This window comes from Dendrobium catenatum, unplaced genomic scaffold (genome assembly GCF_001605985.2).
Source record: "Dendrobium catenatum unplaced genomic scaffold, ASM160598v2 fragScaff_scaffold_1220, whole genome shotgun sequence".
In the NCBI taxonomy this organism is placed as follows: domain Eukaryota; kingdom Viridiplantae; phylum Streptophyta; class Magnoliopsida; order Asparagales; family Orchidaceae; genus Dendrobium; species Dendrobium catenatum.
In genome coordinates this window covers 9,367,176-9,394,925 of record NW_021319682.1, presented here as the reverse complement: position 1 = coordinate 9,394,925, position 27,750 = coordinate 9,367,176, and the positions used below count along the sequence as shown (strand labels likewise).

Here is a 27,750-nt window from a genome sequence, read left to right as displayed (position 1 = left end):
TGACCCGTTTTTAATTAATTTAGGAGGATTTTAAAAGATTTTTATGAAATAAGTAAACGATATTTCAAAAAATTACAAACATTGTTACCCAAATTAAATTAATCTTGATTTATTTTAAATTAAATGAAGTAAATCTTAGCTTAATTTGATTTAGATTTAAATAAAATGAATTAAATAAAAAAATTTTAATAAAATATACCCGAAGTGGGTCGAGTTCGGGTTGACCCGGACCCGAAGCGGGTAGGGTTCGGGTTCAGAAAATCGACCCGTTTGCAAAAACGGGTCGGGTTGAACAGTAGTATCGGGTCAATTTCGAGTTTGACCCGAACCCGACCCGTGACCTGTTTTTGACAGCCCTAGATAAAATCATAAATTTTTTATTAATATTTTATTGGTAAAAAAAGATAGATTGATCTCTAAGATTACATATTCTAAATAATACATATATTTGACAATAAGATTATAATGTTAGAATATTTAATAAAAACTTTTAAACTCATTTTATATTTAATTTCTTATAAAATAATCATTAATTTATTAAGATTTCATTTGAGACAGTTTTATTAATGTTTTTTAAAGAGTTATTTAGAATAAAAATTATCTTAAACTGAAATTTTTTAACAAATTGTTTTGCTTTAAAAAACAATGAAAAAGTGAATCAAACGAAGCAAAGAAAAATGCTTAAAATATATAACAAATAAATTCTAATATTTAATAACTTTTGAAATATAATTTTTTTTATAAAGTAGATATATAAAATGGCTTAACAAATTAAATTATTACTTTAAAAAATAAATTAAGGATTTATTTTATTACTGAAATCGGCGGTTTATTTATTGCTCCAATCTTTTATGGTATCTGTGATGAACAGAAGACATTTATCAACCCCACAAGCCTTGGGGTTGATCTTGATCTGACAGATTCAATAAAGTCACTCTCATTTTAAAAAATGTACGCTTATCCCTCCAGCAACATTCAAACATCCAGCCGAAAGATGTCCTAATCAGCGTGGTGAATATCATATATCCGTTAGAAAAATACAAATAAGAGTACAAGCAGGTTACCTTCTTGGATTTGGGAAAACTCAGAACAGAAGAGAGAGAAAGAGAGAGTTGTTGGATTTGGGAAACTCAAAACCGAAGAGAAGGAGAGAGAGTGAGTGATGGAGTGGCGAAGAGTGAAGAAGGGGCTTGTTCTACTTTGCTTTGTCTGTTGTCTTACAGGATTTGAAGCTAAAGGTGTGGAGTTCTCGAAGAAGAATGAGAGAAGGGTTCCCAATGCCTTATCTGAGATGAGAGGTCCTGGTTTTCTCTACACCAGAGATACAGGACGATGCACCCCTCAGTAACCTTTCTTCCTTCCATTCTCTTTTAACGTTTTCCTTTCAAAGTACTTTCTGGTTATTTTTATATTGTTTTCTTATCTATTAGTTTTGTCTCTGTTTGAAGAGCTTGTAGCAAATGCACATCTTTTCAATTTCTGAGTGAGTTAAAAATTTCGTTCTGATTGATCAGTTGATCGTTCTGATGGAGATTTTACACTGAGTAGGCCCTTGTTATAAGAAGAAGTTCTGAGCTTTCTTGTTGATAGATTTAACATGTCTTTTTATTGTAATATGCTCTGTTAAAAGCAATATCCTGAATATCTTTTTTCCAGACATCTCTCCTTGAACTCTTGATGTTAGTTAATTTGAAAATTTGTTAGATTAGAGCTGCTTGGTTGCAAGATTTTAGTGCTGATTTAGGATAAATCTTGCCAAAATTTTTTCCATTGGAGTAGGATTTAAGTGATTTCGCCACTTTTTCTCCTTATGTCTCTTCTTCTCTTTCATTTCAATTATAGATATTAAAAATATTTGCTAAACAGTTTATCAGAATTAACATTTAACATGCTCAAAAGCTTTTTAGATTAAAAACTGGCAGAATTTACTGAATATGGATTTATAAGATTTAGTAAATTTTACAAATGTTTGCTTCAATGTCTTGTGCTCTTATAATTGTCCAATGGATTTCAAGCTCTGCAGTTGGCAAAACAATGTTTATTGCTCGAGTTACAGATCTGAAAATGTCCAACGTCGTCAACTTATAGTAAAAATTACTGAGAAGGATTCAAAGTTTTTGAAAGATTATAGGCAATATTGAAACAGTATTTTACAAAATATTGGAATTTGTAGAGCCCCTTCCATGCCCATATGCTGATAATTGTCCAAAATGAAGGAGAGATTGTACAGGAAAGAGTGCCAGTAAATTTCAGTAATATGATTAGATCAAAAGATTACTATACAAGCTTAATACATAACATTATTTGAGGAGATTGCTTTCTGGTGTTGAAGGAGCATCCAAGAATCATAAATTAACAAGTAGAGAGAGAAAATGGGAAGAGAAATACCGGACGGGTGCCAATCTAGAGAGAATGGAGGAGTTTTTATCATGCTTGTAGGAGAGAGATTATGCAATTCGTCAAGAAGAAAGTCGCTTTGTTTGTTTTGATTCCATAACAATTAGGAGCTTTATTTGAGGCAACTTTCTTATTACTTTCTAAAGTAGCTTTAAAATACAAAAAAATTTAATTCAAATTCTTTTTGTATTAAAAAGTTATTTTAGGAAGCAGTAAGAAAGTTGTCCCACAAAGCCTTAGTTTGAACTTTTATAATTGAGAATGGAATTAGAGTGATTGTCAGAAAGCTTGAGTTGTAATGGCTATAATAATATGTTGATACATATGTGCTTATATATAAACAAGAGAAAAAAAAAAAAAAAACTATTCATATTTAGTTCTGCTTGCATCTCACTGAACCTAAAGAATTTTGTGTTTGTATATATTGTATTTTAGTTTCTCATCCTCATACACTTTTTACTGGTTACTATTACTTAACAAATACAAAGCACCCATACTTAAACCCATAAAACATAGCTGAATACCTAATCATAGTTTAATAAAATCACATTTGTTTAATGCTTATAATAAATAGTACCATGGCCCTATAAGATTATGTTAGGCCAGTTCTCCCTGAACCGGCCCAATCAGCCCAAAGACCGGTTCTTTATTACAGGAGGCGGACAAGCCGCCCTAGCCTAGTGGGGCCCACTAGTCAAGCCGTTTAAGGAAGAAGAGGGAGGGGGGTGGCTAGGAGTGGGAGGGAAAACTTTGAATCCGGTGTTTGAAATTAGAGGAGGGATTAAATAGGAAGAATTGTTTAGGTTTAGGGTTATGCATGTATTGGTGGCTGTTTTCTTGAGAGTTCTTGTCTTGAAGTCATGGGCCCTAGATTTCTTCCAGTGATTGGGAGTGAAGATCCTCCTCTCGAAATTGAGGATCTATGTATCTTATGTGTTTCTTCGTTTATTTGATTTCCGTCAATCATAAGGTGGTGTTTTTGCTGAATTTTCCCATCTAAATCTTGTTCGTTTGCTGTTTTCTTCTCTCTTGTTAGGAATCACTTGGATTTCTCTAATATTTCCTAACAGATTACACCCTGCTTAGTCTTGAGCTGCCTCAACAGAGTTATCATTAAATTCGAACGCAATTGCACTTGTGCAGATATTGGAGCAGCAGAAGAGAGGCATGGCCAAAGTCACTACCTCAGGATTCCTCAGTTTCAAAGGTTTTTGGATCAATGCTGTTGGAGAGGTATGAACCAAAACTTACATTGTTGGATGTGATTCAGAGGAATGATGATACTGGTGGCAGTATTTTCATCAAATTAGTGAAGCAAGCAAGCACTGCACTTCTTAATTCATACACAAGGCCTGGCTATCCTTACAACCCTTGGGAAGTGAAGGCTCTCCTCTTAGAGGCTATTCTCTCAGAGGAGGATGCAGCTTCACAAGCTGAAGTTTTCTCACAGGCTAATCATGGCTGCTCTTAACTATTTTTTTTTTATATATCTTGAGCCCTATAGCTGATATATTATGTAAGTTGTCTAATCTGGTTTGCTAGTTTTTTGGGTACTTTGGAGTGTTCTTTAGGAATGAAATTAACCATGTCTAATGTAGAATTGTGGAAGTTGGATTTTGATCCGATTGTGAATTGTAGTGTTATTTAAGCTGATATGTTCTTCAATTTCGTAGCCCAATGTGTTTATTATGGTCGACAATTTCTCGAGCTAGAGTACTTAACGAGCCCACTACTTGAATTTAAGTAACAAATAAGCTCGATTTCGAGCATCTTATAACTCTACTTGTTCAATCCATTTGTTTATTTGAACAAATATAATTGAACAACAACATGCTCGGGTTTGACTCATTCATGAAACGAGCCTATAAACAAGTTGAATTCGTAATAGTTATCTAGCGATTCAAACGAAGTAGATTCAGGCTATATAGAAAGACAAGTAAAGATCGAGGGAGATTGAAAGAGATTTAAGAGTGTATTCTAGGATTCTCTTAAACACCAAGCACAACCCCAGAATCTTTGCAATAAACACCAAGCAACCCCAGAATTTTTACAAGCAAAAGGAATTGATGAAGAAATCCAAACAGAGATGAGAGGTGAAGTGATGGTTAAGTTACACTCTTTATGTATTTATAATTCCTTGCACTAAAAATATAGGATATGTTCACAAGATTTTATTATACATATTAAAATTAATTTTTATGCTTGTCTGATTAGTCAAGCAGCTTGCGTGAGTCTTACCCCATATTGCCGAAAGGATTATAGCCTCATGCCTTCCACATTTTCCGTTGGATTTCTCATAAAATTCTTCAGTGCGTTCAGCACGAAAAATTATTCTGTGCGGAAGCTGGACGTCGTTTGGAGGCTAATCAGAGCATGCCACGTCACTTTTTGCTCAATATCGGTGATGGGTACAACTGTGTACTGGATGACATGACACGTTCTGATTGGCCTCCGGACTGTTCGGTATCCACACAGAATAATATCACGTTCAGCATAGCTTGAATTTATTTCAATTATGTTTTTTTGTCTATTATAAGAAATAACAGTTATGTATATTTCTTGTAGAGAATGTATTGCTTCATAAAGAAGAAAAAATTATAACGAATTATCTTAATAGAATTTGTATTTCAAAACTATGAGTCTGTGACATAAAAACTTTAAATTAATCATCACAAAATTCCACATCCCTCATATAAAAAGCCATAAAATCTTCATTTTCTACCAACCACACCAACTCTTTTACCTCTCTACCACTCTTCCTTCAAATTCAACTCCTCTGCTTTCATGTCTTGTTTTGAGCTGAAGAAGAAGCTCCCCCTCCCAAACAAGCCATGAGAAGCTTCACTTCCCTCGTCAAATACAACTTTCAAAATCTCAGGCGATCAAACATCATCACAATTGTCTTCTCAATCATTCCTCGACCAAAAAACCATCTTAACCAACGTAGAAGGAGAGCTCATCAGTTGCAAAGCTTAGCACCTGTGTTTGCAGATGAGCTCTTCCATTACCATCCCACTGACGATGCTCACCGGACCACCAAGTTTCAGAAACTAATTCACCAAATACAATGGAGAATGAAGACGTTATATGGGAAGTTGAGGAGTTGGGAAAGGTGGACGTGAGAGCTGAGATGTTAATCAGAAAGTTCAAGGAGGAGATGAGGCTTCAGAGGCATAAGTCAATCAAGAGATGCTGGCAAGAGGAGGATTTTCATAAGGAGTTTTATTTTCTTTATTTGCTTAGGATATAAGTTGTCTTCTTTTCTTTTCCATTTTCAAGAAATTATCATTACTTTCCAATAGCTTAGGTCACCAATGAGATAAATTTTGTTTTTTGTATTTTATTTTATCATTTATGTTAAAATATATATGTTTATTGTATTTTTATACATTTGTATTTTATTTTAAAAATAACTGTCATTGCTTGTAGTCGCCAACCTACATTTCTGATAACAATCATTGACTGCCACTTCTGGCGTTTGCCTACTAACATCTTGGAGCATAGTACGCCCCTTTTTTAGAGAGAGAGGTATAGTGTTAGAGAGAGAAGCTCCGCTAGGGTTTCGTTCTCTTTCGCGCGAAGCTTGCCGCCACCCTGCCTCCTTGGGGAGGACTCCATCATAAGGATGTTGTCCTCCTCCCCCCCCCTATCTTCTTCCACCCTTTCTCAAGCTCCTTCAGCTAATGATCTACTTCATTGGAAGCTCCTTTTGGCCTCGCAGACCCCTGTCTCTCATGACTTCTCTAATTCCTTAGCCCACCACCCCACGGAAAACTTCGCCGCCCATTTCACTAAGTCACAATTTGTTGCTGGAGCTCCCGAATGGAACTTATCCCTTATCGGCTATTCCATCGGGAGAAAACCGTATTACGAAGCTCTTCTTTCAACCATAAAATAAAAAAAACTTGGTCTCTTAAGGGAGATCTCTCTCTTCTAACTCTTGATGATGGTTTCTTCTTGCTCAAGTTTTCTGCCCCCGAAGATTACGACATGGCTTGGATGGGAGGCCCTTGGTTTTTCTTTGGAAAACCATTTATTCTGCAAAAGTGGACTCCGGACTTCGTTCCGAAGAGAGAAGAGTTTGCATCAATCCCTCTATGGATAAAGATTAAGAATATTCCCCTTTCCCGCTAGACTCTCGAAGGGATTTCCAAGGTGGCTAGCTGTGTTGTCGTTCCCATTGCAGTGGATGCTCTCACTGCGGCAAAGACTAGACTAACATTTGCCCGAGTCTGTGTTTAGGTGATGTGTTCTACTCCCTTACCTGATGACATTTACATTTCAGTGGATGGAAAAACCTCTCCCCTTACTGTGCTATATGACTGGAAGCCCTCTCAATGCTCTTTCTACAGTTCTATCTACCATGCTCCCCAACAATGTCCAAAAAACCTAACCCACCAACCAAAATCCCACCTCCTCCGAGAGGCCGTAGTACCAGCCGAAAGCCACGAAAATCTCAACCACCTCCCCAGCTCTCAATTCCCAAACCTATACTACCAGGCCATACATCTCATAATCAGCCTCTGATCCAAACTCCCCTGATACCCAACCTCAATTCCCCCTCTGGTGATACCTCGTTACCAAACACTTCCACTCTTCTTAACCCTGCCCTACCTCCACGGCCACCACCAATCCTTTCTTCTAACAACAAATTTGATGTTCTCTCTGAACTTCAAGATGTCCCCTCAACATCCTCTCTAAATCCGCAACAGTTAACCTCCACCACCACTCCATTAAACAATTCCACTAAGCTCTCATCTATCCCAAAACCCTCTTCTACCCCTCAAAATCCTCCTCCCATCCTCTAATAGCCCAATTCTCAGCAACAGTACAAGCAATGACTTTAGTCAAGACCCTGCTTATACTGAGTCTACCTCCAAATCCACAAGAAATAAGAACGCCAAAAAGGCACCCAACACCCAAAAAAAATCCAAATGACCCTGCCCCGCTTGGCTTCTTGGAACATCAAGGGATTCAATAGCTCATCCAAAGTCATGTCCAGCCAGTCCCTTATTAAAAAACATAATCTGGATATGTTGTTCATCCTTGAAGCCAAAATCACCGCCGCCTCCACGTCTGATGTCTGGTTTAATTCCTCTCACCTGGTCTTCCCTCGTGAAGATTCTTATAATAACTTTGCTTTGTCTAGCCCTGGTCGTATTTGGATCAAATGGAATGCCCAAAAGCTATCTTTTAAACTGTTGTTTACCTCCTCCCAACTCATTCATGGAATGTTCCAAGTGGGTAGCTCTGATGTTTGCTGTGTTTCGGTTGTGTATGCCTCCAACTCTATTAACGAGAGACAAATTATCTGGAATCAAATATTTCAAATTCCTGGCAATATTTCTGCTCCGTGGGCAATTCTCGAGGGCTTTAATTGTTGCAAATTCGCCACAGATAAGGCTGGTGGATCTTCCTTGCATCACAGTAAACTTGGTGAGCTTACTAGCCTCTGTCTCAACACTGAAGTTTTTGATTTAGCTTATGTGGGACACTTCTACACATGGTTCAACCAGAGAATTGATAACCTGATCCATATCAAGTTGGATAGAGTTTTTGTTAACAACATTTGGCTTAATTTATATCCTGACTCCTACTACATTGTGGGAGACCCGGAGATTTCTGACCATTGCCCCATTATTCTTCAATATGAGAGCATTCCTAAGCACAATCATCGTTTACAATATAAGAATTATTGGCACAAGTTTTCGGCTTTTTGGGATGATGTTTTGAATGTTTTCTCCCGTCCCACTTCCGCCAGCCCCATTTATGATCTTTATTACAAACTTAAAGAGCTCAAAATTAGCATCAAAAGCATAAATTGGAATTCCTCCAATGCCCTCCAAAAAGTAATTCGGGATCTTTTTTCCACCCAAGCTGGCATACTATCCAGTTTGCAAGACAATCCTTTGGATACTTCTCTCAATAATGCTTTAAAATCCACATCCTTTAATCTCATTGATGCTCATTCCCATTGGTTTGATTGGATATCCCAAAGAGGTAAAGCTAAGTGGCTGGCATATGGTGAAGATGATTTGAAGTTCCTCTACTCTAAAATTAAGCACATAAATAACACTAGTCGTATCAGGTGCATTAATGCCAATGGCTATATCCTTACCTCTTCTTCTGAGATTAGCTCTACTTTTATTACCCACTTTACTAACCTGTTCAACAGCCACGATCAAACCTCTACCGCTGACGCTCATATCCCTACCGGAAATACCATCCCTTATGATCTCCTGGTTGATCTGGTTGCTCCTTTTACTACTGAGGATATTAAGCAAGTCATTTTCACGGCTCCTCCCAATGCTGCACGTGGCCCAAACGATTATATTTTTGAATTCTATAAGGATACTTGGAGCATTACCGTGCCTCTATTATGCTCTGCTGTGACTTCTTTCTTTTCCAACTCATTTATTCCAAAACAAGCAAAACATATTTCTATTGCTCTTATACCTAAACATACCCATGCCTCCTCTGTAGCTGATTACAGACCAATCTCTTTATGTAACTCCTTTTACAAGATCATTGCTAAGCTGTTAGCTAACAGGATGAAAAATGTCATGCCTCACATCGTGCACCAAAGTCAAGAGGGTTTTATCAAGAATAGCATTATTTCTAACAATATTATCCTAGCTAACAAACTCTTAGGTATTTTTAACCTTAAAGGATAAATACTTATGTGCTAAATTTGATATCTACAAGGCCTTTGATATGGTATCTCGACAATTCCTTCTTAACCGTATTCAAGCCAAAGGGTTTCCAAATGTTTTTATCTCCTGGATTAAATCTTGTATTATGGATGTGCATTTCTTGGTGAACATTAACGGACACTGGAAGGATTTTTTAGGTCAACCTCTGGATTGAGACAGCGATGCCCCCTTTCTCCTTATCTTTTCTCTATTGTCATGGATGGTCTTTCTTCTTGCTTTGATGAAGCAGTTGCTAAAAGAAAACTGACGGGGATCTCCTTGGGTAACATCTCTATGACTCATCTTTTAAATGCTGATGATCTTCTTGTTTTTGCTAAGGCGAATAATAGTAATGCTAGAAGTCTTCACACCATTCTTCAACGGTTTGCTATATTATCTAGACTCAATATCAACCCTCACAAAAGTACCATCCTCTTCTCCAACAATTGTACTTTTGGTGATGAAATCAATAACACTTTAAGCATTCAGCAAACCCAAGGCTCTATCAATTACCTTGGGCTTCCTATTTCCATGAAGAAACTCAAACAAGCTGATTTTGAGCCTCTAATTAAGAAAATCCCCACTGCCCTTGAAGGATGGAAAGCAAAAATTCTCTCTTTTGCTGGGAGAATCCAATATCTTAGATACACCATTTTCAGCACTATTGCTTACTGGATAAGAGGGTCTATTATACCTAAGAATTGCTGCAAGATTATCACTAAAATATGCTTGAGATTTCTGTTTTCTAGAGATATTTCTGAAAAGAAACTTCATATAATTGCTTGGAAAGATACCTGTATTCCCAAAACTAAAGGAGGTCTCGGCCTCCCCTCTATGGAATCTCTATCTCATGGGTTTAGCTATTCCATTATTTGGAGATTCCTTAATGAGGATAGTCTTCTGTTCAGTTGGTGGAGAAATAGGTATTTCTCCTTGTGGTTTCCTCACCATAAGCACTTGTCTGGTTATTGGAGAAATATTAGCTTGATTGCCCAAAATATCAAACACTATCTATCCCTCAGAATACATGACAAAAGCTTCTTTTCTCTTCTTTGGGATCCCTGGTGTCATGGCAAATCTATTTTGGAATGTTTGGATTCTCTTCCTCCTCAGCATAGTCTTGATGCTTATTATGAGTGGAAGGTCTCCAGCATTATTCACCTTGGTAATTGGTCCCCCTCGAGCTTCCTTCCTCCTCAGATTATTAGTGATATTCTTAGGTTCCCTATTTTATGCACTGGTCATGGCCCCCTCTGGCTTAACTTTGACAAAGTTTCTCACAAAGGCTTTAGAAAAGAATTTTATAGTTCCATCCCCTCTGTTAGCTGGCATAATTTTGTTTGGCACAAACAGTTTTCTTTAAGATACTCATCTTTCTCTTGAATGGCATTTAAATGTGGTTTAAAAACAGCTGATCAATTGATACGCCGAGGCATCTCTGTTGCCCTGTTTGTAAATTCTGTGAGGCTCTTACTGTATTATCCCATTCTCATCTCTATTTTGAGTGTGATTACTCTTATGGAGTTTTGATCATTCTGATTCCCCAATTCCAGCATCTACTTCTTAGGTCTAATCTCTACCAGGCATTCAGTTATATTGAGGAGATTATTGATCATAAAGATATGCATTACATTTACTGTCTCCTATTAAATGATGCTATTTACTACATTTGGAGGGCTTGTAATGATAGAGCCTTTTGTAACAATCTGGAATGTAAGATTACCGTGGCCAAAAAGATCAAACGTGCTATTCGTGATAAACTCGGGAAGTGGAAAAATGGGGATAATCTTGCTTATATGCTGGACTAGGAGTCTTGGATTTTTGACTCCTCTTTCTCTTGGTTGGTTGCCCAGATTTTTGACTGGGAGTCTTGGATTACTTCGTTTTACTGCTGTTTCATATGGGGATTCTCTTTGCATGGGTGGCAATTCTGTTGTTGAAACGATTCTCATGCCCCTGGATGGCCTTCCCAGACAACCAGAGGTATGTTTCTGTGCGATGTTGAGCTGGACTGTTCCGTGCTATCCCGAGAATTTTAAGAAAGATTTTGGCTGGACGATGATGAATGCTGCAGCACTCGCCTAGGACGATCTTCTTGGCAACCAAGGGATCATACGATCATCCTTGATGAATTTTGGCGGTAGATTTTGTGCTGTAGCCTGAGTCCTGCTTTTGCTATTTTATTTCTTCTCTTTTTGTCTATGTTTTCTTTCATAGTTCATTGGGAGGTTATTTTTTGGGTTCTTTCCCTTAAGCTGTTTTTTGTATTAGCTTAAGTGGGTTTTGCTTTCATTACCTGTAACTTTTTTTCATAGTAATATATGGGCATTTGCCCCAAAATTTCCCAAAAAAAAAAACATCTTGGATCATTGTTGCCCACCCCATTTGCTCCATCAGATATCGCTTCCATAACTGTTTAAATCAATTTATTCATTATTCAATAAAAAATGAAAAAAAAAAAATATTTTAAAATATCAAATATATTTTATTTCAAATTAAAATAAATTAAATGAAATAAAAATGAAAAATAAGAGTAACACCTAATTGCCCTTGGTAGCTCTCCACCTTGTTAGCAATTAATTTCATACAACCGTGTCCTTAAATCCCCAATCACTTAAGGGCGCTTGTTTGGAATACAAATTATTGTAAAAGATTCCAAATGCAAGAGTTTAATTTGAAATAAAATAAGTGTTAAACATTACAAATATAAATATTTTAAAAATATTGATGATTTGTTTGAAGTAAAAGAAATACAATAGAAAAATTTGAAATATTTGGGCTTCATCTATTTTTTTTGATGTATTTGGAAATCATTAGATTTGATCGAATTCCAAAATACACAGTAAAGTTTTGGTTATTGCTGTTGTGTTCGATGGCGCTTTTCTCCGCCACCTACCATTGCGGTCACCACCACCACTCGTTGCCCGTTGTAGCCCATCGCCCCCACAACTAGCCAACACTCACTGCCAACCACCTTCCCTAGCCGCTGCCACCAAAACTAGATTGTTGGAGTTTACATTGGATTCATTTTACTATAAGTCAAAATAAAAAAAATAATAATTTTTTTTTTTTTACTTTTATCTAAACAATTTCAAAACATTTAAAATAGGTTAAATTTATTTTTTCATCAAATTAAATAGCCCCTTTGTCAAACACTACACCTCAGTCTCTCTAATGCTACGATGAAATTTCTGATCATTAAAAAAAAAAAAAACTCATTATGGAAGAAATATGTGCCTTCTTCATCTGTACAGATAATGAGAGGGAAAAAATCAAACTGGACTGTTATGGAAGGTATCAAATTAACCTAATTTCCTCAGTATGTTCAATTTCTTTGACGGAAGATTGTAGCAGCAGTAGCTTTTACTGACTTCTTCCAGACCAACCAAACCCATCAAATCCTTGCCAGGATCTTTTAAAAGAGCAAATTTTATTAGATTATTTTGAAGCAAATTTGATACAATAGTAAAGAGAAAAAGAACTATGAAAATTTTCTAAAATGTGCTAGCTTTATTATAGAAAATTGTACAAACTTAGCTCTGATCCCCCATCAATAAATATGTTTGATGATATATTGATTTGAGTAACTCATGGTTCCGCCTTCCGCCTTCCTCATTCAGCTTTCACAATCCCGCTTCCACACTCGAACCACTTAACAAATAATTGAGCCAAGCATCATTTCAATCAAACTCGAACTCGTTAATCCAACGAGCTCAAAATTCAGCTCGAGACTCGATAAGCTCGGCTCGTGAGCTCATTAATGAGTTGAGCTCGAGTCGGCTCAGCTCACACTTACACCCCTACCCCTCATGAAAGGTGCATAGAAGTAAGTAATTATGATAATTATGATTTAACTCTTTCACATCCTTTTTCGCTACAAGACAAAGAAGTAAGTAAAAACTAAAAATTATTTGCTCATAAGGTGAATATTTTATTGTATGTAACTTTATTTCTTTATTGTTTTGAACCTAACAACATTAATGTCACAGCCTAACCCTAAACTTTCCAAAGTCACATTGACAGCTTCTTTAATAACTCTTTTCAAAGTCTTCTCCACTTTAGTTGGTCACAAAGTGAAAGGAGAAAGTGGAGATCTCAGTCTACTTAGTCAAATTTTCTTCAATAAAATCTGTGTCTCTGAACAGAATTCTACAAGTTTTTCACTGCATACTCTGAATAATATGTTACAGAAAGATTTATGTGAAGGGAAATCTCTATTAATGGATGCGTTCACTGCTTCTTAATCAAACAAGTTTGTTAGTTTTTCCTCCAATATATAATTTTATAAGTTATCTAACTTAGATTCAACCAAGCTCATAATATCAAATGTGTTTTTCTGTATAGAGTCTTTGACCATTCACTAACATTTCTTTTAACCTAATCCACTGACAATCTTTTTTTTTTTTTTTTTACTACAGGAAAATTGAAAGAAATGTTGGGTGGTTTGGCACTTTGATCTAACTCATAATAATTATATGAACTCTTATGTAGGGATGCCAATTCAGGTCAACGAGTCGGGTTCGAGTCGAACTCGAAATTGATCTGACGTTATATGACACGACCCGAACCCGATTCATTTTTGCAAACGGATCATAAAATGCAAACTAGACTCGACCCATCGAGTTGATGGGTTGACACGACCTGACACGAAACGAGTCGACCAGACCGACGTGATAGGACGGGATGCGACACTGCAACAGGACGAGATCGTCGGGACACGACACTGCGATAGGACGGGACAACTTCAAGAGACTTGAACAGGCGATTGGCGAAGCTAGGTAGCCAGCTGCGAGCCTACGGATGCCGCAGTGTGGACGGGCAAGCCAGCTGGCCAAGACGGGCGAGCGGCATGCCTCGCGGTAGCAGACGTGAGGCGCCTTACGCGGCTATACCATTACACGCATTTGTCAGAACAGCCAACAATGGAAGTCTGGCAAGCGGTGCCCGCGGGATGACTCCGACGAGTGACTCGACCAGAACCGATCACGGGTCAAACCCGGGTTGGTTTGTGTTTCCATGTCAACCCAATACTGACCCAGTTTTACAAACAGGATGAAAACTCGAACCCGAACCCAACCAGTTTCTCAAACTAGTTAATCCTAACCCGTGATTTTTGGACTGGGTTCGGATCTGATTTTCGTGTCATGTCAAATATTGACACCCCTAATCTTAAGAATTCTTAATTATTTTAAGGTTTAGGGTCAAAACTTGTAGAATAGAAAATCATGGGAGGGATGTAGCATAGAGAAGGAACGAGAAATCCATCTTCATATTCGTCCAATTTCAAAAGATTCATGATCTCCTTCATGGTTGAAGTTGGCTACACTAAAGATCTGTTTGAGACAACTTTTGACCATTGTTTTTTTTTTTTTTAATCTGTTTAAAGAAATTTTTGTAAGAAAGCTATACCAAACGAAGTCTAAATTTGTATTTATTTGAAAAAATAAAAGAATATCTTTCTAAAATATAATATACTATTAGTAGGTAAAGATTTAACAAACAATAAAAATAATTATATCAATTTGTTTATTACAAAAGATATTCAATTTCAAATAGGAGTTGTCACTCAGAGATGGTACTATGTACATAAAGCCGGTTCAAATTTGATCTAATTATTGATTTGAATTGATCAATTTTTGTGTGTTCACACGCATTAAGCATGTGTCTTCATAGTGTGAATGTAACGAACAATATTAAACTGGTTTAGTAGGGGGACAAAGTTATGAATTTTACTCTTTATAATATAAAATAAATAAGATAAAATTTTCAAAATGAAGCTTTTATGATTTTCATTTAAAAATGAACTACTTGCCTATATTTTACTATTTTTTTTTCTTAAACAAATTGAGTTAGATAGATATAGGGAAGGAAAAAGGAAAAAAAGGAGTGATGCAAGGTTTTTTTTTCTTTAAAATTTATTTTTATTTTTTTAGGAAGGGTTGTGCATATGAAACGTAATAAATATAGCATCAAATTTATCCTTTATATTAAAAAATAATAACTTTTGCAAGAGTTTGGCTTTATGTAAAAATTTTGTATAAAAAAGCCGCCGCAACAAAGCTTTAGATGGACATAAATTATTTGCAACGAAATATGTTGGCCACAATCGAAGTTTACAACAAAATTCAGGTTTTATTTGGGACAGCTTTTTTATCGCTTTGCTTTTTACAGCAGGTGTCTTGTACGTAGTTTGTTGAAAACAACCAAAAAGTAGCAGTCAAAAGCTGTCTCAAATGAAACATTAATTGTAAAATCGAGGTCGAAAAATGCTTCAATGGCCGCAATAAGCTTGCCTTTCTGGCTACAATTTGTGGAACAATTATTAGGTCCTCCGACCGGACGTAGAGCTACGTCCGGTCGGAGCTAAAATCGCACCAATAACGAGGAATACCATCATGTGAAGATCCAATACCGAGTTATACCGAGCTATACCGAACAATACCGAGTTATACAAAAAAATCGGTATTTTTTTGTATAACTCGGTATTGATCTTCACAGAGCGGTATTCCTCGTTATTACTAAATAATACCTAGCAATGCCGAGTTTTTTTGGCGGGATTTTAGTGGCGACCGGACGTTCCTCTACGTCCGGTCGGAGGACCTAATAATTGTTCCAATTTGTGAATGTCATTTGGCTGCAAATCCAGCACCAAATAGGAGCTAGATATATGGGAAATGATTTGCTTGCTGAATTTCTACTAGTGTAAATATATAAAACAGCCAACACTGAAAGCACATCGCATTTCATAAACATTTGGAACAATTTTACAGAAGTAGAAACCAAATATCACAAATTGGTCAAAATGAATATGCTAATACAACACTTCTAATAACCAATACATTTGATCAAAAGTAATGTTCTGTTTATAATAATGTTTAAAATTTATAGAAGTAATATTTTAATATGAATAAAATTTATATTTCATTCAAACTATGATGCGCCGATACTTCTCTTAGAAGAGGTGTGCATTGTCTGACATGTACTTAACACGACACGTGTTCGACAGCTCCGACACATGTTAGACAAGTAGAAAACGTGTCTGATTAAAAAATATAAAATACAAATTGGACACGTGTGTTTTAAATATTTTATAAAAACTTTTAATTTCATGTATTTAAAAGTTTTATTTATTTAAAATATAAAAAAAACTGAATTTTTTATTTCCTCTACACTGTTAACCTGTGAGGGCTGTTAAACTGCTAGTTAAAGTAAGGTAGAAACAAGAAGAAATGAAACTATAAATTTAAACCGAAATATAGATAAGGATTTGGTAAAGAGATCCGCAAGTTTATCCTTGGAGGAAATGTGATGAACTTGGATGCTTCGATTCTTTATACAATCCCTAATAAAATGAAAGTCGATCTCTATATGCTTTGTGCGAGCATGATAGATTGGATTGTTTGCCAAGACTATTGCCGAGGTTTTATCACAATAGAGAGTTGTTGATTCTGTTTGGGGGCAATCTAGTTCTTCAAGTAGACAACGAAGCCATATAATTTCCATTGTTGCTGATGCTATAGCTCGGTATGAGCGAGCTATGGTGGATTGTTTCTTGACACTAGGGGTGCAACAGAGTCAAGCCGGCTCGTGAGCCGGCTCAGGCTCGACTCCTTAATGGGCTCAACGAGCCGAGCTTATCGAGCTCGCGAGTAGAGCTCGAACACTAAACGAGCTTGAGCTCGGACACTGGGCTGATCGACTCGTTGGCTCGTCAAGTAGCTCAGGTCGGGGGCGGGAGCTCGACAGCGAGCGAGATCTAGCGCGATTGCAGAATCGGGCACGGGCGGCGGGAGCGGGCGCAGGCGCGGGCGGTGGTAGCGGGAGGCTGGAGCGCGACCGGGACCAAGAGGCTGGATTCGCGTACGAGGTGCTCGACTCGACTCGTTTCGTGAGACGAGTCGAGCTCGAGCTGGAGCTCGATATTTGGCAGTCGAGCTCGACTCGAACACCCCCTGATTTGAGCTCGACTCGACTAGTTTGCACCCCTACTTGACACTCAATGATATTAGTGTTGTGCCTAAAAAGTTGCAATATCCCATTGTGGATTTACGATATTGCTGATCACTTGCCCAATCTGAATCAGCATAAGATTGTAGAGTCAAGAAATTGCTAGTAATATGTAATCCATAATGTATGGTTCCACGAATATATCTGAGGATGCATTTGAGAGCTTCAAAGTTGAACTCAGTTGGTTGATGCATGTACTGACATGCTTTGTTAACAATATAGGTAATATTTGGACGCGTGAGAGTTAAATATTGCAAAGCTCCTACCAGTTGTCTGTACAGTTTAGGATTAGTGAACAATGGCGATTGAGTCGGAGGAGTAGCCTTGATTTTACTTGGTGTGGTGATAGGTTTGTTGTTTGTCATGCCTGCCCTGGCTAATATGTCTTCAACATGCCTAGTTTGTTGTAGTAGTAGTCCGGTAGGTGTTGATTCAACTATTATGCCAAGGAATTGGGTGATTATACCTAGATTTCTCATTTTAAAGCGGTGATTTAGGTGCTGAAGAAGTTGGTTAATTGAGGAGGCATTATTTCCGGTTAAGATAATGCATCTATAAAAATTAAGTCATACATAATGGAGCCATTTTTTCGATATAATAGCAAGGATCAGAGTGACTTGTTATAAACTCAAGTTGATGAAGAAATCTAGTTAGCGTCTTAAACCATTGATGTGAAGCTTGCTTGAGGCCATACAAAGCTTTATGTAGTTTGCAGATATGTGCAGGATAATTCACATCGGAGAAACCTGGTGGCTATTTCATGTAGACTATCTCTGTTAACGGTTCATGTAGAAACACATTTGATACATCTAGTTGATGTATTGACCACTTTTGATGTAGTGCAAGGAGGTATTTTGACTAATGGACTAAACATTTATGTGTAGTCTACTCCAAATTCTTGATTGTAACCAAGTGTTACCAATTTAGCCTTATATCGAGCTATCATACCATCATAATTGTATTTTGTGCAGAACATCCATTTGCATCCTAATATATTTTGATTTGGCAACAGAGGAACAAGATCCCATGTGCATTGTGATTGTAATGCTTGAAACTCTTGGGAAATGGATACGCCAATGTTCATGCTTAACTGCTTGAGAATATAAGGTAGGATCTTGATCAGTGAGTTGATGAGTGAGATCAAACACTTGTTTGGGTTTAAGATGTCCAGTTTGGAAATGAGTCTCCATGGGATGCGCCATTATGGTAGGGATTGGAGAGTGTTGGTTAGGAGCACAAGAAGATAACCGAGGTGTATGGCTAGATGTTTTTGTGGTAGGGGATGTAGTATGTGGTGTTGGAATTGGTATATTAATGGTTTGTTGGGTTGTTGGAGGGTGTAGAGTAGATGTTGGAACTAGAAGAAGTGGAACAGAGAAAGCAGAGGATGAAGACCGGGTACTGCAATTTGGGAGAGGCTGATGCTTGGATGGAAAAGTATTTTCATTAAAGATAACATGCCTGGAGGTGAAAACCCGATAGGTAGCATGGTCAAGAAAGTGAAATCCTTTTTGACAGAGAGCAAATCCAATAAAAAAACAGGGAAGGGAAAGATGTGATAATTTGGATTTAGAATACGGCCTCATCCAAGGATAACAAAGGAATCCAAATGTTTTTAGATGAGTGTGTGTTGGTACTTTGTTATATAATTTTTCAAACATATTTTTGTATTGAAGAGTGATAGTGGGAAGACGATTGATAAGATGAATGGCCGTATGTAACGCTTCAACACTCATAGTGGGAGGAGCATTAGAGTGAATAAGGAGACTTCATATTTTTTCTTGAAAATTAATATGACGATTCTTTCATTTTGTAACACCATTTTGAGCGAGTGTGTAAGGGCATGTATATTGATGAGTAATGCCCCAATCAGTATAATATTACTAAAAAATATTGTTTAAATATTATTCCCCACCATCTGTTCGAATGATTCATAGATTACTATTGAATTGGCATTTGATCATTTTGTGAAAGCAAAAAATTTATATTTTACTTAAAACTTTTGTAAAAGTGGAAAAACCAAATAGTATTTAGTAAAGTCATCAATAAAAATAACAAAATACTGATAACCTTGTATAGAAGTAGAAGTGGAAGAAACCCATACATCAAAGTGAACTAATTCAAAGGGAATTTTAGTGGTAGGAGGAAAAGGTAATTACTTGCTTTTGGCAAGATGATAAGTATTACAACTCATAGTAGGTGAGGTTGTACATATGCTAGAATGAAACCGAGAGAGATGTTGTAGTGTAGACATAACTGAATGGCCTAGTCGAGAGTGCCAAAGGTCCGGTATGGTCTGAATGGATAAAAGAGCAATATATGGTGATTTCTTGGCTTATCGAACCGAGTAGAGCCCATTATGGCAAGAACCTTGGAGAAGAAGCCAATTGGTCTTCATATCCTTTATTTGATATCCATTTGAAGAGAAAGATACAATGCAATTATTGTCATAAGTTAGTTGATGTACCGAGAGAAGATTGAAGGAAATATTCGGTACTTGGTGTATTTTGTGAAGAACAAGGTTAACTAAAGGGGTAGGAAGGATACCTTTACCAGTGTGTTGTATGGGAAGTTGCTGCTCATTTCCACGAACCACCTGGGATGACCCCTGTATACGGATCATTTGATGTTAGCTGAGTTGAATATGCAATTAAATGTGTGGATCCACCAATGTCGAGGTACCAGTTCGATTAACGATTTGCTTCAGGTGTACTAAATAGAGCAGATGTTGGTGAGCTATCTGCATAAGTGAAATCATTTTAATGCCAAAAATGGATGACCGAATGTCCGGGTTTCATGCAGATCTGACAAACTATATTTTTGTTTGCAGTTTTATTGCCACGAGCAGGTGATGGTAATGATCCACGACTTCTACGTCCGCGATTGCTATTGAATCGACCTCGAACATGACCTTGGGACACCATTAATGCCATTGTATGATCAGAGAGTTTTATATTTTGAAGATCTTTTGTATCTTCTTGAATTAAGTTTTGTTCTTCTGTGCATAATAAGCTGTAGTAGTCATCCAAGCTAAGTGGTTAAAAATTTGTCCTGATAGTAGTCTTGAACGCTTGGTATGAAGCAGGGAGCCTGTTAAGGGTGTACAATATCACATCTTCTAGATCAATGTTGCTACCCTCCATTGCGATTGCATCTACTTTAGATTTTATATCTAAGAGATACATAGTCATAGATTTATCTCCTTTGGTCAAGTGATAAAGATCATTTTTCAGCTGTATGACACAAGAGGGTGTTGTGGATTGAAGTCGATGGGCTAAGGTTGCCCAGATTTCAGAGTGATGTGTTAAAGACAGCACATACGATAAGACATTTGGAGAAATTACCAAATATAAGGTTGCAACAAGATTTTGGTCAGTGAGAACCCAGATAGCTTGAAGATAGATATTATTGGACGGAGAGTTTTCACTGGAGGAGGTCGGGCAAGAGGTCGTGTCATCCAAAAATCCTTTGAAGCCATTTGCACTAAACACTTTTTCCACCTGAGATCTCCAAATTGGATAGTTCTCTTATGTTAAAGAAGTTGGAATTTAGTTCTTGATATTGCTCATCAAGAACTTGAGTTGCGGAGGAATGGCGATCTGAGTTAGAGACGACATGGACTCCACAGTGGGGGAAGATGTAGAAGAGGAGGCCATGCGTGCGTCGAAAAAATGTGATAGGGAATAAGAGAAAAGACAAGACAAGAGAGAAAAAAAATTAGCTGCAGGAATTGCACAACTCTGATACCATGTTAACTTATGAGGGCTGTTAAACCACTTTGTAAAGCATGGTAGAAACAAGAAGAAATGAAACTATAAACTATAACTCTTATTATCCAAAAGTTATATATAGGAAACTATATATAGACAACTGATACAAGAAAATAAGAGCAGAGAAGCACACATGTACAGACATAATAGAAAATAGAGTCATAGCTAGCTGTACTTTTTTGGTTTTAGAAGTTTCCAGACTTTTGTTAGTTAATATACACAACTTCAAATCAATTGTCCGCACTCAATATATCATTTATCAAATATTCTCATTTTAATTTCTTTTTGGCAGGGCACAACTTTGGTTTCACAATAAAGCCCCGATGTCTAATGTCTTTTCAACATCGATGTCTAATGTCTTTACAATATCGACATTTCAAAATCATCTAAACATCAAAATCGGACATTGTTTTGATATTGATGCTCGACACTAGCAATTTCTACACCTACTATTTGACAGCTCATCTTAACATTGATGACGCCCTCTCTGCATCCCTCTCGACATTGACGCCCAATACTTACTACATAACATCAATGCTTGACTCTCAACAATATTGTTATCTTTTCTCTCGATGCTTGATATAAAACATTGACGCCCGACTCTCAACATCATAATATTAATCATTTTAAACACAAATTTTACTTAAATGACTTATTATTTTTCATATTATACTTTTTCAATATTTATATATTATTTTTAAAATATAAAAATTATAGTACCGTGTCTCCATGTCTGTATTTGTCTGTGCATCATTGCGTTCAACTAAGTGATTAAATTTAATAAACTCATTATATTTTAAATTTTATTTTCTAAGTTGAAGTGTGAAAAGATTTGCTGCCTACAGATTAAAGGAAAAAATTATTTTTTAATTCTAGTCATATATTATATGTTTAATGTTTGTCATTTATAAAACAAAAAGCCAATATCTTTGAGTAATTAAATGAGCCCTAAGACAAAGATGAAATTACTTTAAACGAAAGGATAAGATAGGAAAAAAAAAAAACTAACTTGACAAGAGATGAAGTAACAAATAAAAAAAATATATAATAATAAAACGCGGCTAACAGGCGGCTTTTTTGTCTTCACAGTGTAATTCAATTTCAACTTTTTATAGTGCACCAAGCACTAACGGCCACTTTTTTGAACTTTCATAGTTTCATTACATAGAGCTCAACTCTTCTAAAGCAATAAATCAGTATCATTTGATCACAAAATCCATAATTACATAAACAGATCCGAAGATTTATTTGGAGTGTCTTTTGAATAGTTACTTGATAGATCATTCTATGCTTCTATTTGGTTACAGTTTTCTTTCTACTTTTTGAAATATTTTGCTATCGAATAGAGTGAATAAATTATAAGATGCAGATATTGTTGAACTAAAAGAAGTTAATAATACCTAAAATAATTTTTTAAATTTCTATTTTTCTCGTAAAAATTCAAAATTTAAATGGGTCCTTCAAATTTCAGGCAATTCTTCAGCTTGCAAAAAGATCCTCAACCAGTAACTCATATCGTCCTCATCGCTTGAACCAGCTGAGAACAAGAATGTCTCATCACTGAATTCCGAGGAAAATCCTTCTTCCATTAACTCCATTGAATCCATTGAGTTTTGCTCCGCATTACCATCCATTTGCAGTGTTTCAGTCCAAAAACTCTCATCAATTTCTTGGAATTCATGATTCAGTGATGAGTCCATGGAGTTCTGGCTGTTTTCTAAAGTACTAGAGGTTGATGATTCAGTATTGCCCGAGCAGGAGACATCAGTACTGCTGAATGATTGCGTTGGTTTCTCTTCCTTCGATTCTATTTGGTTCTTTCTCGCTGATTCTTGCGTTGTTTCAGTACCAGTCTTCAATCTTTTCTTCAGGTGAGTGTGCCACACGTTTTTTATCTCATTGTCAGTTCTACCTGGTAGCTTTGCAGCAATTGCAGACCATCTGAAAAGACATATCATAAAAGAAAAAATCATGAGAAAAGCTATTGATCAATGAAGTTTTTCATAGAACAATATTGTCAATAAATTTCAACGTATTTGATTCTTAAAAAAATTTTCTGATTCAAAATTGATAAAATGTTACGCAGCTTTGAGATTGATGTAATTAATAAGGTAATATAACAGTAATAGCACAGAGAAAAGAAACAGTTTTTTTGAACATGTCATTATTCAACTAGGGGTCAGTGGCAAGATGAACTTTATTAAGTGAGAGAAGATATATTTAATAAAAAAATATAATTTTTTCTTATAAAGTGTCTATCTTTATGAATAGAGAGGTGATATTTACCTGTTTCCAAGCATTTGATGTAAAGTAATGATGGCATCCTCTTCTTCTCTGGTAAAGTTCCCTCTTTTAATATCAGGTCTGAGATAATTCGTCCACCGAAGTCTGCAACTCTTCCCACACCTCAAAAGGCCTATAAAAGAAACACAAATTATAATTTTCTGATCTTCGAATGAAAAGAAAAGGAAAGAAGAAGAAGAAGAAGAAGAGAAATAGTTACCAGCTAGTTTGGGGAGAGCTCTCCAGTTTCCATGGCCATGGCTTTGTATATAAGAGATCAGAATCTGATCTTCCTCTGCAGTCCATGGCCCCTTCTTAAGACCCATCTTCTCACAGCAAGGAGCTCTCACCATTTTGATTTAAAATAGTTGACAGATTAGTTTCTTTCTTCTCTGTTTGCTTCTTCTTCTTCTTTTTTGCTCTGCAAGACGAGGCTGTGAAGAACTGGACAAGCGATCATGAAAGCTCTTCAGTGGCTTTAATATGTATAGTGGAAGACGAGGGAAAGGTAAACGTGCGGATAATTAGTGAGTCAACAAGTAATTCTGGCAGTTTCCTCGAAGGAGGAGTGGCCCACACAAATGTGAAAAGAAATAGATTCCTTTTAGTATATAATATTATTATGTAATATTTATTTATCTACTTATTTCTCCTTGGGTGGCCCATCGATCTCATAGAGAAATTATTCTGTGCATACACTGAATGTAGTTTATTTTGAGATCAACTAGAATGCATCACGGCAATGGTATAGAGCCGGGTACCAAGCGGTACCGAGTTGTGGTACCGAGCAGTACCGAGCAGGAGGTGACGTGACGCATTTTGGTTGATCTCCCAACTGTGTTCATCCTCCACACAAAATAAATTTTCCACCTTATAAGGTTGGGTTGTCAAAACCGGTTGATGGGCAGAGTTTGAGTTCGATCTGAAATTGACTTGACTTGAATCCAATAAATTCGAACCAGACCAGTTTAATAAACTGGTCAAAAATACAAACTCGAACCCAACTGTGTTGTAACCTGAATGATATGAACCTGATTCATTAACCTATTTTATTAAAAAAAAAAAACTTATTAACTATAACATCTATGATATTTGATAAAAAATAAGAAAATTCTAGCCATCACAATAAAAAATTAAGGATAACATATATTACATAATATATTTGATTTAATTCCTTAAAGTCTTAAAAATATTTATTTTCATCTAAAATATCTTGATTCAATGGGGATATATATATATATATATATATATCCTCAAAAAAATTATCTTGATCGGGAACGAATCTCGAGGCAAAATTAAGCCGGAAATTTCAAAAATTAAATTCGGGATCACCTGAACTCTGATTTCAGTAAACTTACAGTTAAACTAAGCGTCTCGGAAATACCAACCAAACGACACTAAATTCGACTCAATCTGAGCCCAGATGAGTCCAGATCAAGCACCCAAAATGCTATTGAAAAGTTCGAACCATAATTTGAGTTACCAAACGGATTCGAAACATGTCGTACTTATAGTCGAATCGAGCGGCTCAATGAGACAAATCCAACAAGCCCAAGATCACCGAATTCTGACATCATTAAAACCTTTAAATGTCTGACGAACGGTACACGATCAAGGGACTCAATATCGACCGTCCACCGAACCACTCCACATTTGCCCTTGATTCTCCTCCTATTTACTAGCCATGCCATTCTCAAAAACTATAAATACCCCCTCAGTTCTCTTGAGAGGGGACCCCAAGAGAGAAGAAGAGTAGAAGAAGAGAAGGGTAGGAGGGAAGAACTCCTCAACCACCGCCAGAGTTCAGCATGACGCCCAAGTGACGCCAGAGTTCTACCCGACACTGAAATTCTGCCTGACTTCCGAATGACGCTGGAGTTCTGCCCGATGCTCAAGTGACGCCAGAGTTCTGCCTGACGCCGGAATTTTGCCAAACTTTCGAACGACGCTGGAATTCTTCCCAGAATTCTGCTCGATCTTCAAGTGACGCCGGAACTATGTCTGACATTGTAATTGAATTTTAATTCAGAAGTGATTCATTGTAATCTGATCATCCTAACTTTTGCGGATGATTCAGCCTCTTACACTAGTGGAACTTTTTCAATTTGGCGTGGCCCTGTGATTTTTTCCCTTTCTAGGGTTTCCACGTAAAAATCCTGGTGTTTCTAATTCTCTCCTGTTTGTGTGCTAGATATCCGGCCATACAACGCTGAGTAGCTCGCAACAATATATATATATATATATATAGCTGAAAAATTAGGATTTATCTATTTAACACACAAGCTTCATTATTGGCATTATCTAGCACTCTAACACTCTATTAATGAATCTCGTTGGATCATCTTTGGGTTCATCAATGTCTTCTCCTGACAATGTGAGCTCACGTTGTAGTACTATACCAGTTAAAGCCTTTGCATACGGGCTCCTATAAGTAAAAGAGAGAAGGGCAAGCAAAGATATAGAGGCATATTGTTATGAAACATGGAGAGTGATGAATAGTGGCTCAACTGCGATTGGGTGATGTGCAAATGGTGACAAAACCAATGTCGGAGTTATGATGATAATAAGAATTGTAACCTTTACAAGGGGGAGAGAGAGATAGATTTACAATCATTTTTTATCATAGTGAAACACATAAGATACACATAAAATGTCAGCCTTCTGATGACTTGATTAAGAGAGTAGATGTATTAAATATGTTTTTTGTTAAGAAAGACAGATGTAGAAAAAAAAAATGGTTATAAAGTATTAGAAATGATATTTTTTTATTAGATTTAAATAAAAATTTGATTCTTAATAGAACAAAATGGAGACTAATGATTCATATAGCTATCCCCACGTAGTGGGTCAAAGGCTTGATGCTGTTTTAGTGAAATACAAATGATTTTTTTTTTTTTTTTTTGCGCCCAGGGGCGGGGGTTCACATTTAGGTCAATTAAGATAGACTCAAACACACATCACATATGCAATACTCGAATCCAAAACCTCTTAGTTGACAACTAAATCTTTCAATCAACAGAACAAAAAGAGGTGCGAATGATACAAAGATCACACATATATATATGAAAATAATTATTAATAATAGAAGCTTAGAATGTCATAATTAGTGTTACATTTATTATCTACAAATCTGTTGGACATTGAAGGCATTTTACCTAAGTCATACATAAGTCATGAAATAATTATTATAGCTAAAGTAATGACCTACACAAAAATATGGGCCAAACCCTAAAACTATTAAATGCTCACTGACTTTTTTGAAAAAGTCTTTAATTTAGTGCAAAGACTTTATCAAAATTGGCAATTGTTTTATTACCAAATTTAAATTCAATTTTCTTTTTATTTAAATGAATTAAATCAGAATATTTTCATTTAAATTTAACTAAGACGAAATTTTTAGTCATAAGCTTATTTTAAAATAAGTAGAATATTTGATTTTTTAGGGTGTCAATTCAGGTTGGATTTGATCCGATCTGAATATGTTAGTTTCGAACATGACTTGCTTATCAACTAGTTCAAAATATGATCTGACACAGTTAAACCCAACTTGACTAACCTAAACCTGACCCTTTGATCAATTTGAATCTTGCATTTTTTTTGGACCCATGTAAATATGTAATGCAATATAACTCGTCTAACTCGGAAAATATTTATTTTAACTTGAGCACCTCCCTTTTAATTCAAACATGAATTATAATTAGGTTAATTTTGAATTTTTCAGGTCAACCCGAATTCGATCTAAAAATTAATTGGGTCAAAATTTACCATGTGAACCTGACTTGAAAATTAACTGAGTTAACGTAAATCCGAATTTTTAGATTGGATTGCCGAATTGGGTTATTTTTTGACACTTTTTTATTTTTCCAAAAAAAATATTAAAAATATGGTATATGGCTAATAAAATAATTTTTATATTATATTTATAGCTGAAATATGAATTATAATATTCTGACAAACTTGGATAAATTTAATAATTTTTATTTTAATAAAAGAAAGTCGCCAAGAACTGAGAAGCCGCCGTGGCACGAGTAACGAGATATTGGATTGGTCAATTCAAATCAAAAGTTTTCAAATTGCTGATGTGTCATTAAGTGATTGGAAGATAGAGACCGTGTGGGGTCCCTCTACTAAAGTTTTGACGCTGTATAGCTGGCACTACAGCTCATTGCTACTATTTCCACGTGTGGTCAAAGACTGCGAGGGGTTTTTTTTGTTATTTTTTGAATTATTCAAACAAAATTAATTTGTATTCCTTAAGATTTGTTCTCGTCAAGGAAACTACACGGTTTTCAAAGCAGTTAATTATACCGAGTTTGCTTAATAAATGCTAAAATTGCACAGTAATTAATTTATTGCAAATAATATTTTTATCATTTTTGTGGAATCATATAAATGATTCTTTTGCAGTGTAATATTTTTATTACACATTTTCAGTATAAATTATTTTCAGCATAAATTAAAACCACTTGAAATGCAAATTATCTCAAAAGCAATAAAAAAAGTTTTGAATTATTAGTATCCATTCTTATTGGTCAATGAATAATTTTCCAACTACATGATCAGGGGCGGATCCAGCTTCTTTTTTTAGGGTGGACAAAAAA

At 36.1% G+C, this 27,750-nt stretch overlaps 3 protein-coding genes across 3 annotated transcripts; 2 read left to right on the top strand and 1 right to left on the bottom strand.

Annotated features, from left to right (window-relative positions):
• Nucleotides 1-1,162: 1,162 nt before the first annotated feature.
• LOC110101306 lies at nucleotides 1,163-3,868 on the top strand. The gene is made up of 2 exons (XM_020829158.2): nucleotides 1,163-1,344; nucleotides 3,541-3,868. The coding sequence occupies exons 1-2, from the start codon at nucleotides 1,163-1,165 to the stop codon at nucleotides 3,866-3,868; spliced, it is 510 nt and encodes a 169-aa protein (XP_020684817.1).
• A 3,463-nt stretch (nucleotides 3,869-7,331) lies between these two features.
• Nucleotides 7,332-11,174, top strand: LOC110101296. The gene is made up of 3 exons (XM_020829143.1): nucleotides 7,332-8,935; nucleotides 9,248-10,012; nucleotides 10,943-11,174. The coding sequence occupies exons 1-3, from the start codon at nucleotides 7,332-7,334 to the stop codon at nucleotides 11,172-11,174; spliced, it is 2,601 nt and encodes an 866-aa protein (XP_020684802.1).
• Nucleotides 11,175-21,957: 10,783 nt separating this feature from the next.
• On the bottom strand, nucleotides 21,958-23,620 carry LOC110101288 (transcription factor MYB30). Its single transcript, XM_020829127.2, has 3 exons — nucleotides 23,370-23,620; nucleotides 23,153-23,282; nucleotides 21,958-22,807 (listed from the first exon to the last, which is right to left on the bottom strand). The coding sequence occupies exons 1-3, from the start codon at nucleotides 23,500-23,502 to the stop codon at nucleotides 22,327-22,329; spliced, it is 744 nt and encodes a 247-aa protein (XP_020684786.1). The 5' UTR covers nucleotides 23,503-23,620; the 3' UTR covers nucleotides 21,958-22,326.
• Nucleotides 23,621-27,750: the final 4,130 nt, after the last annotated feature.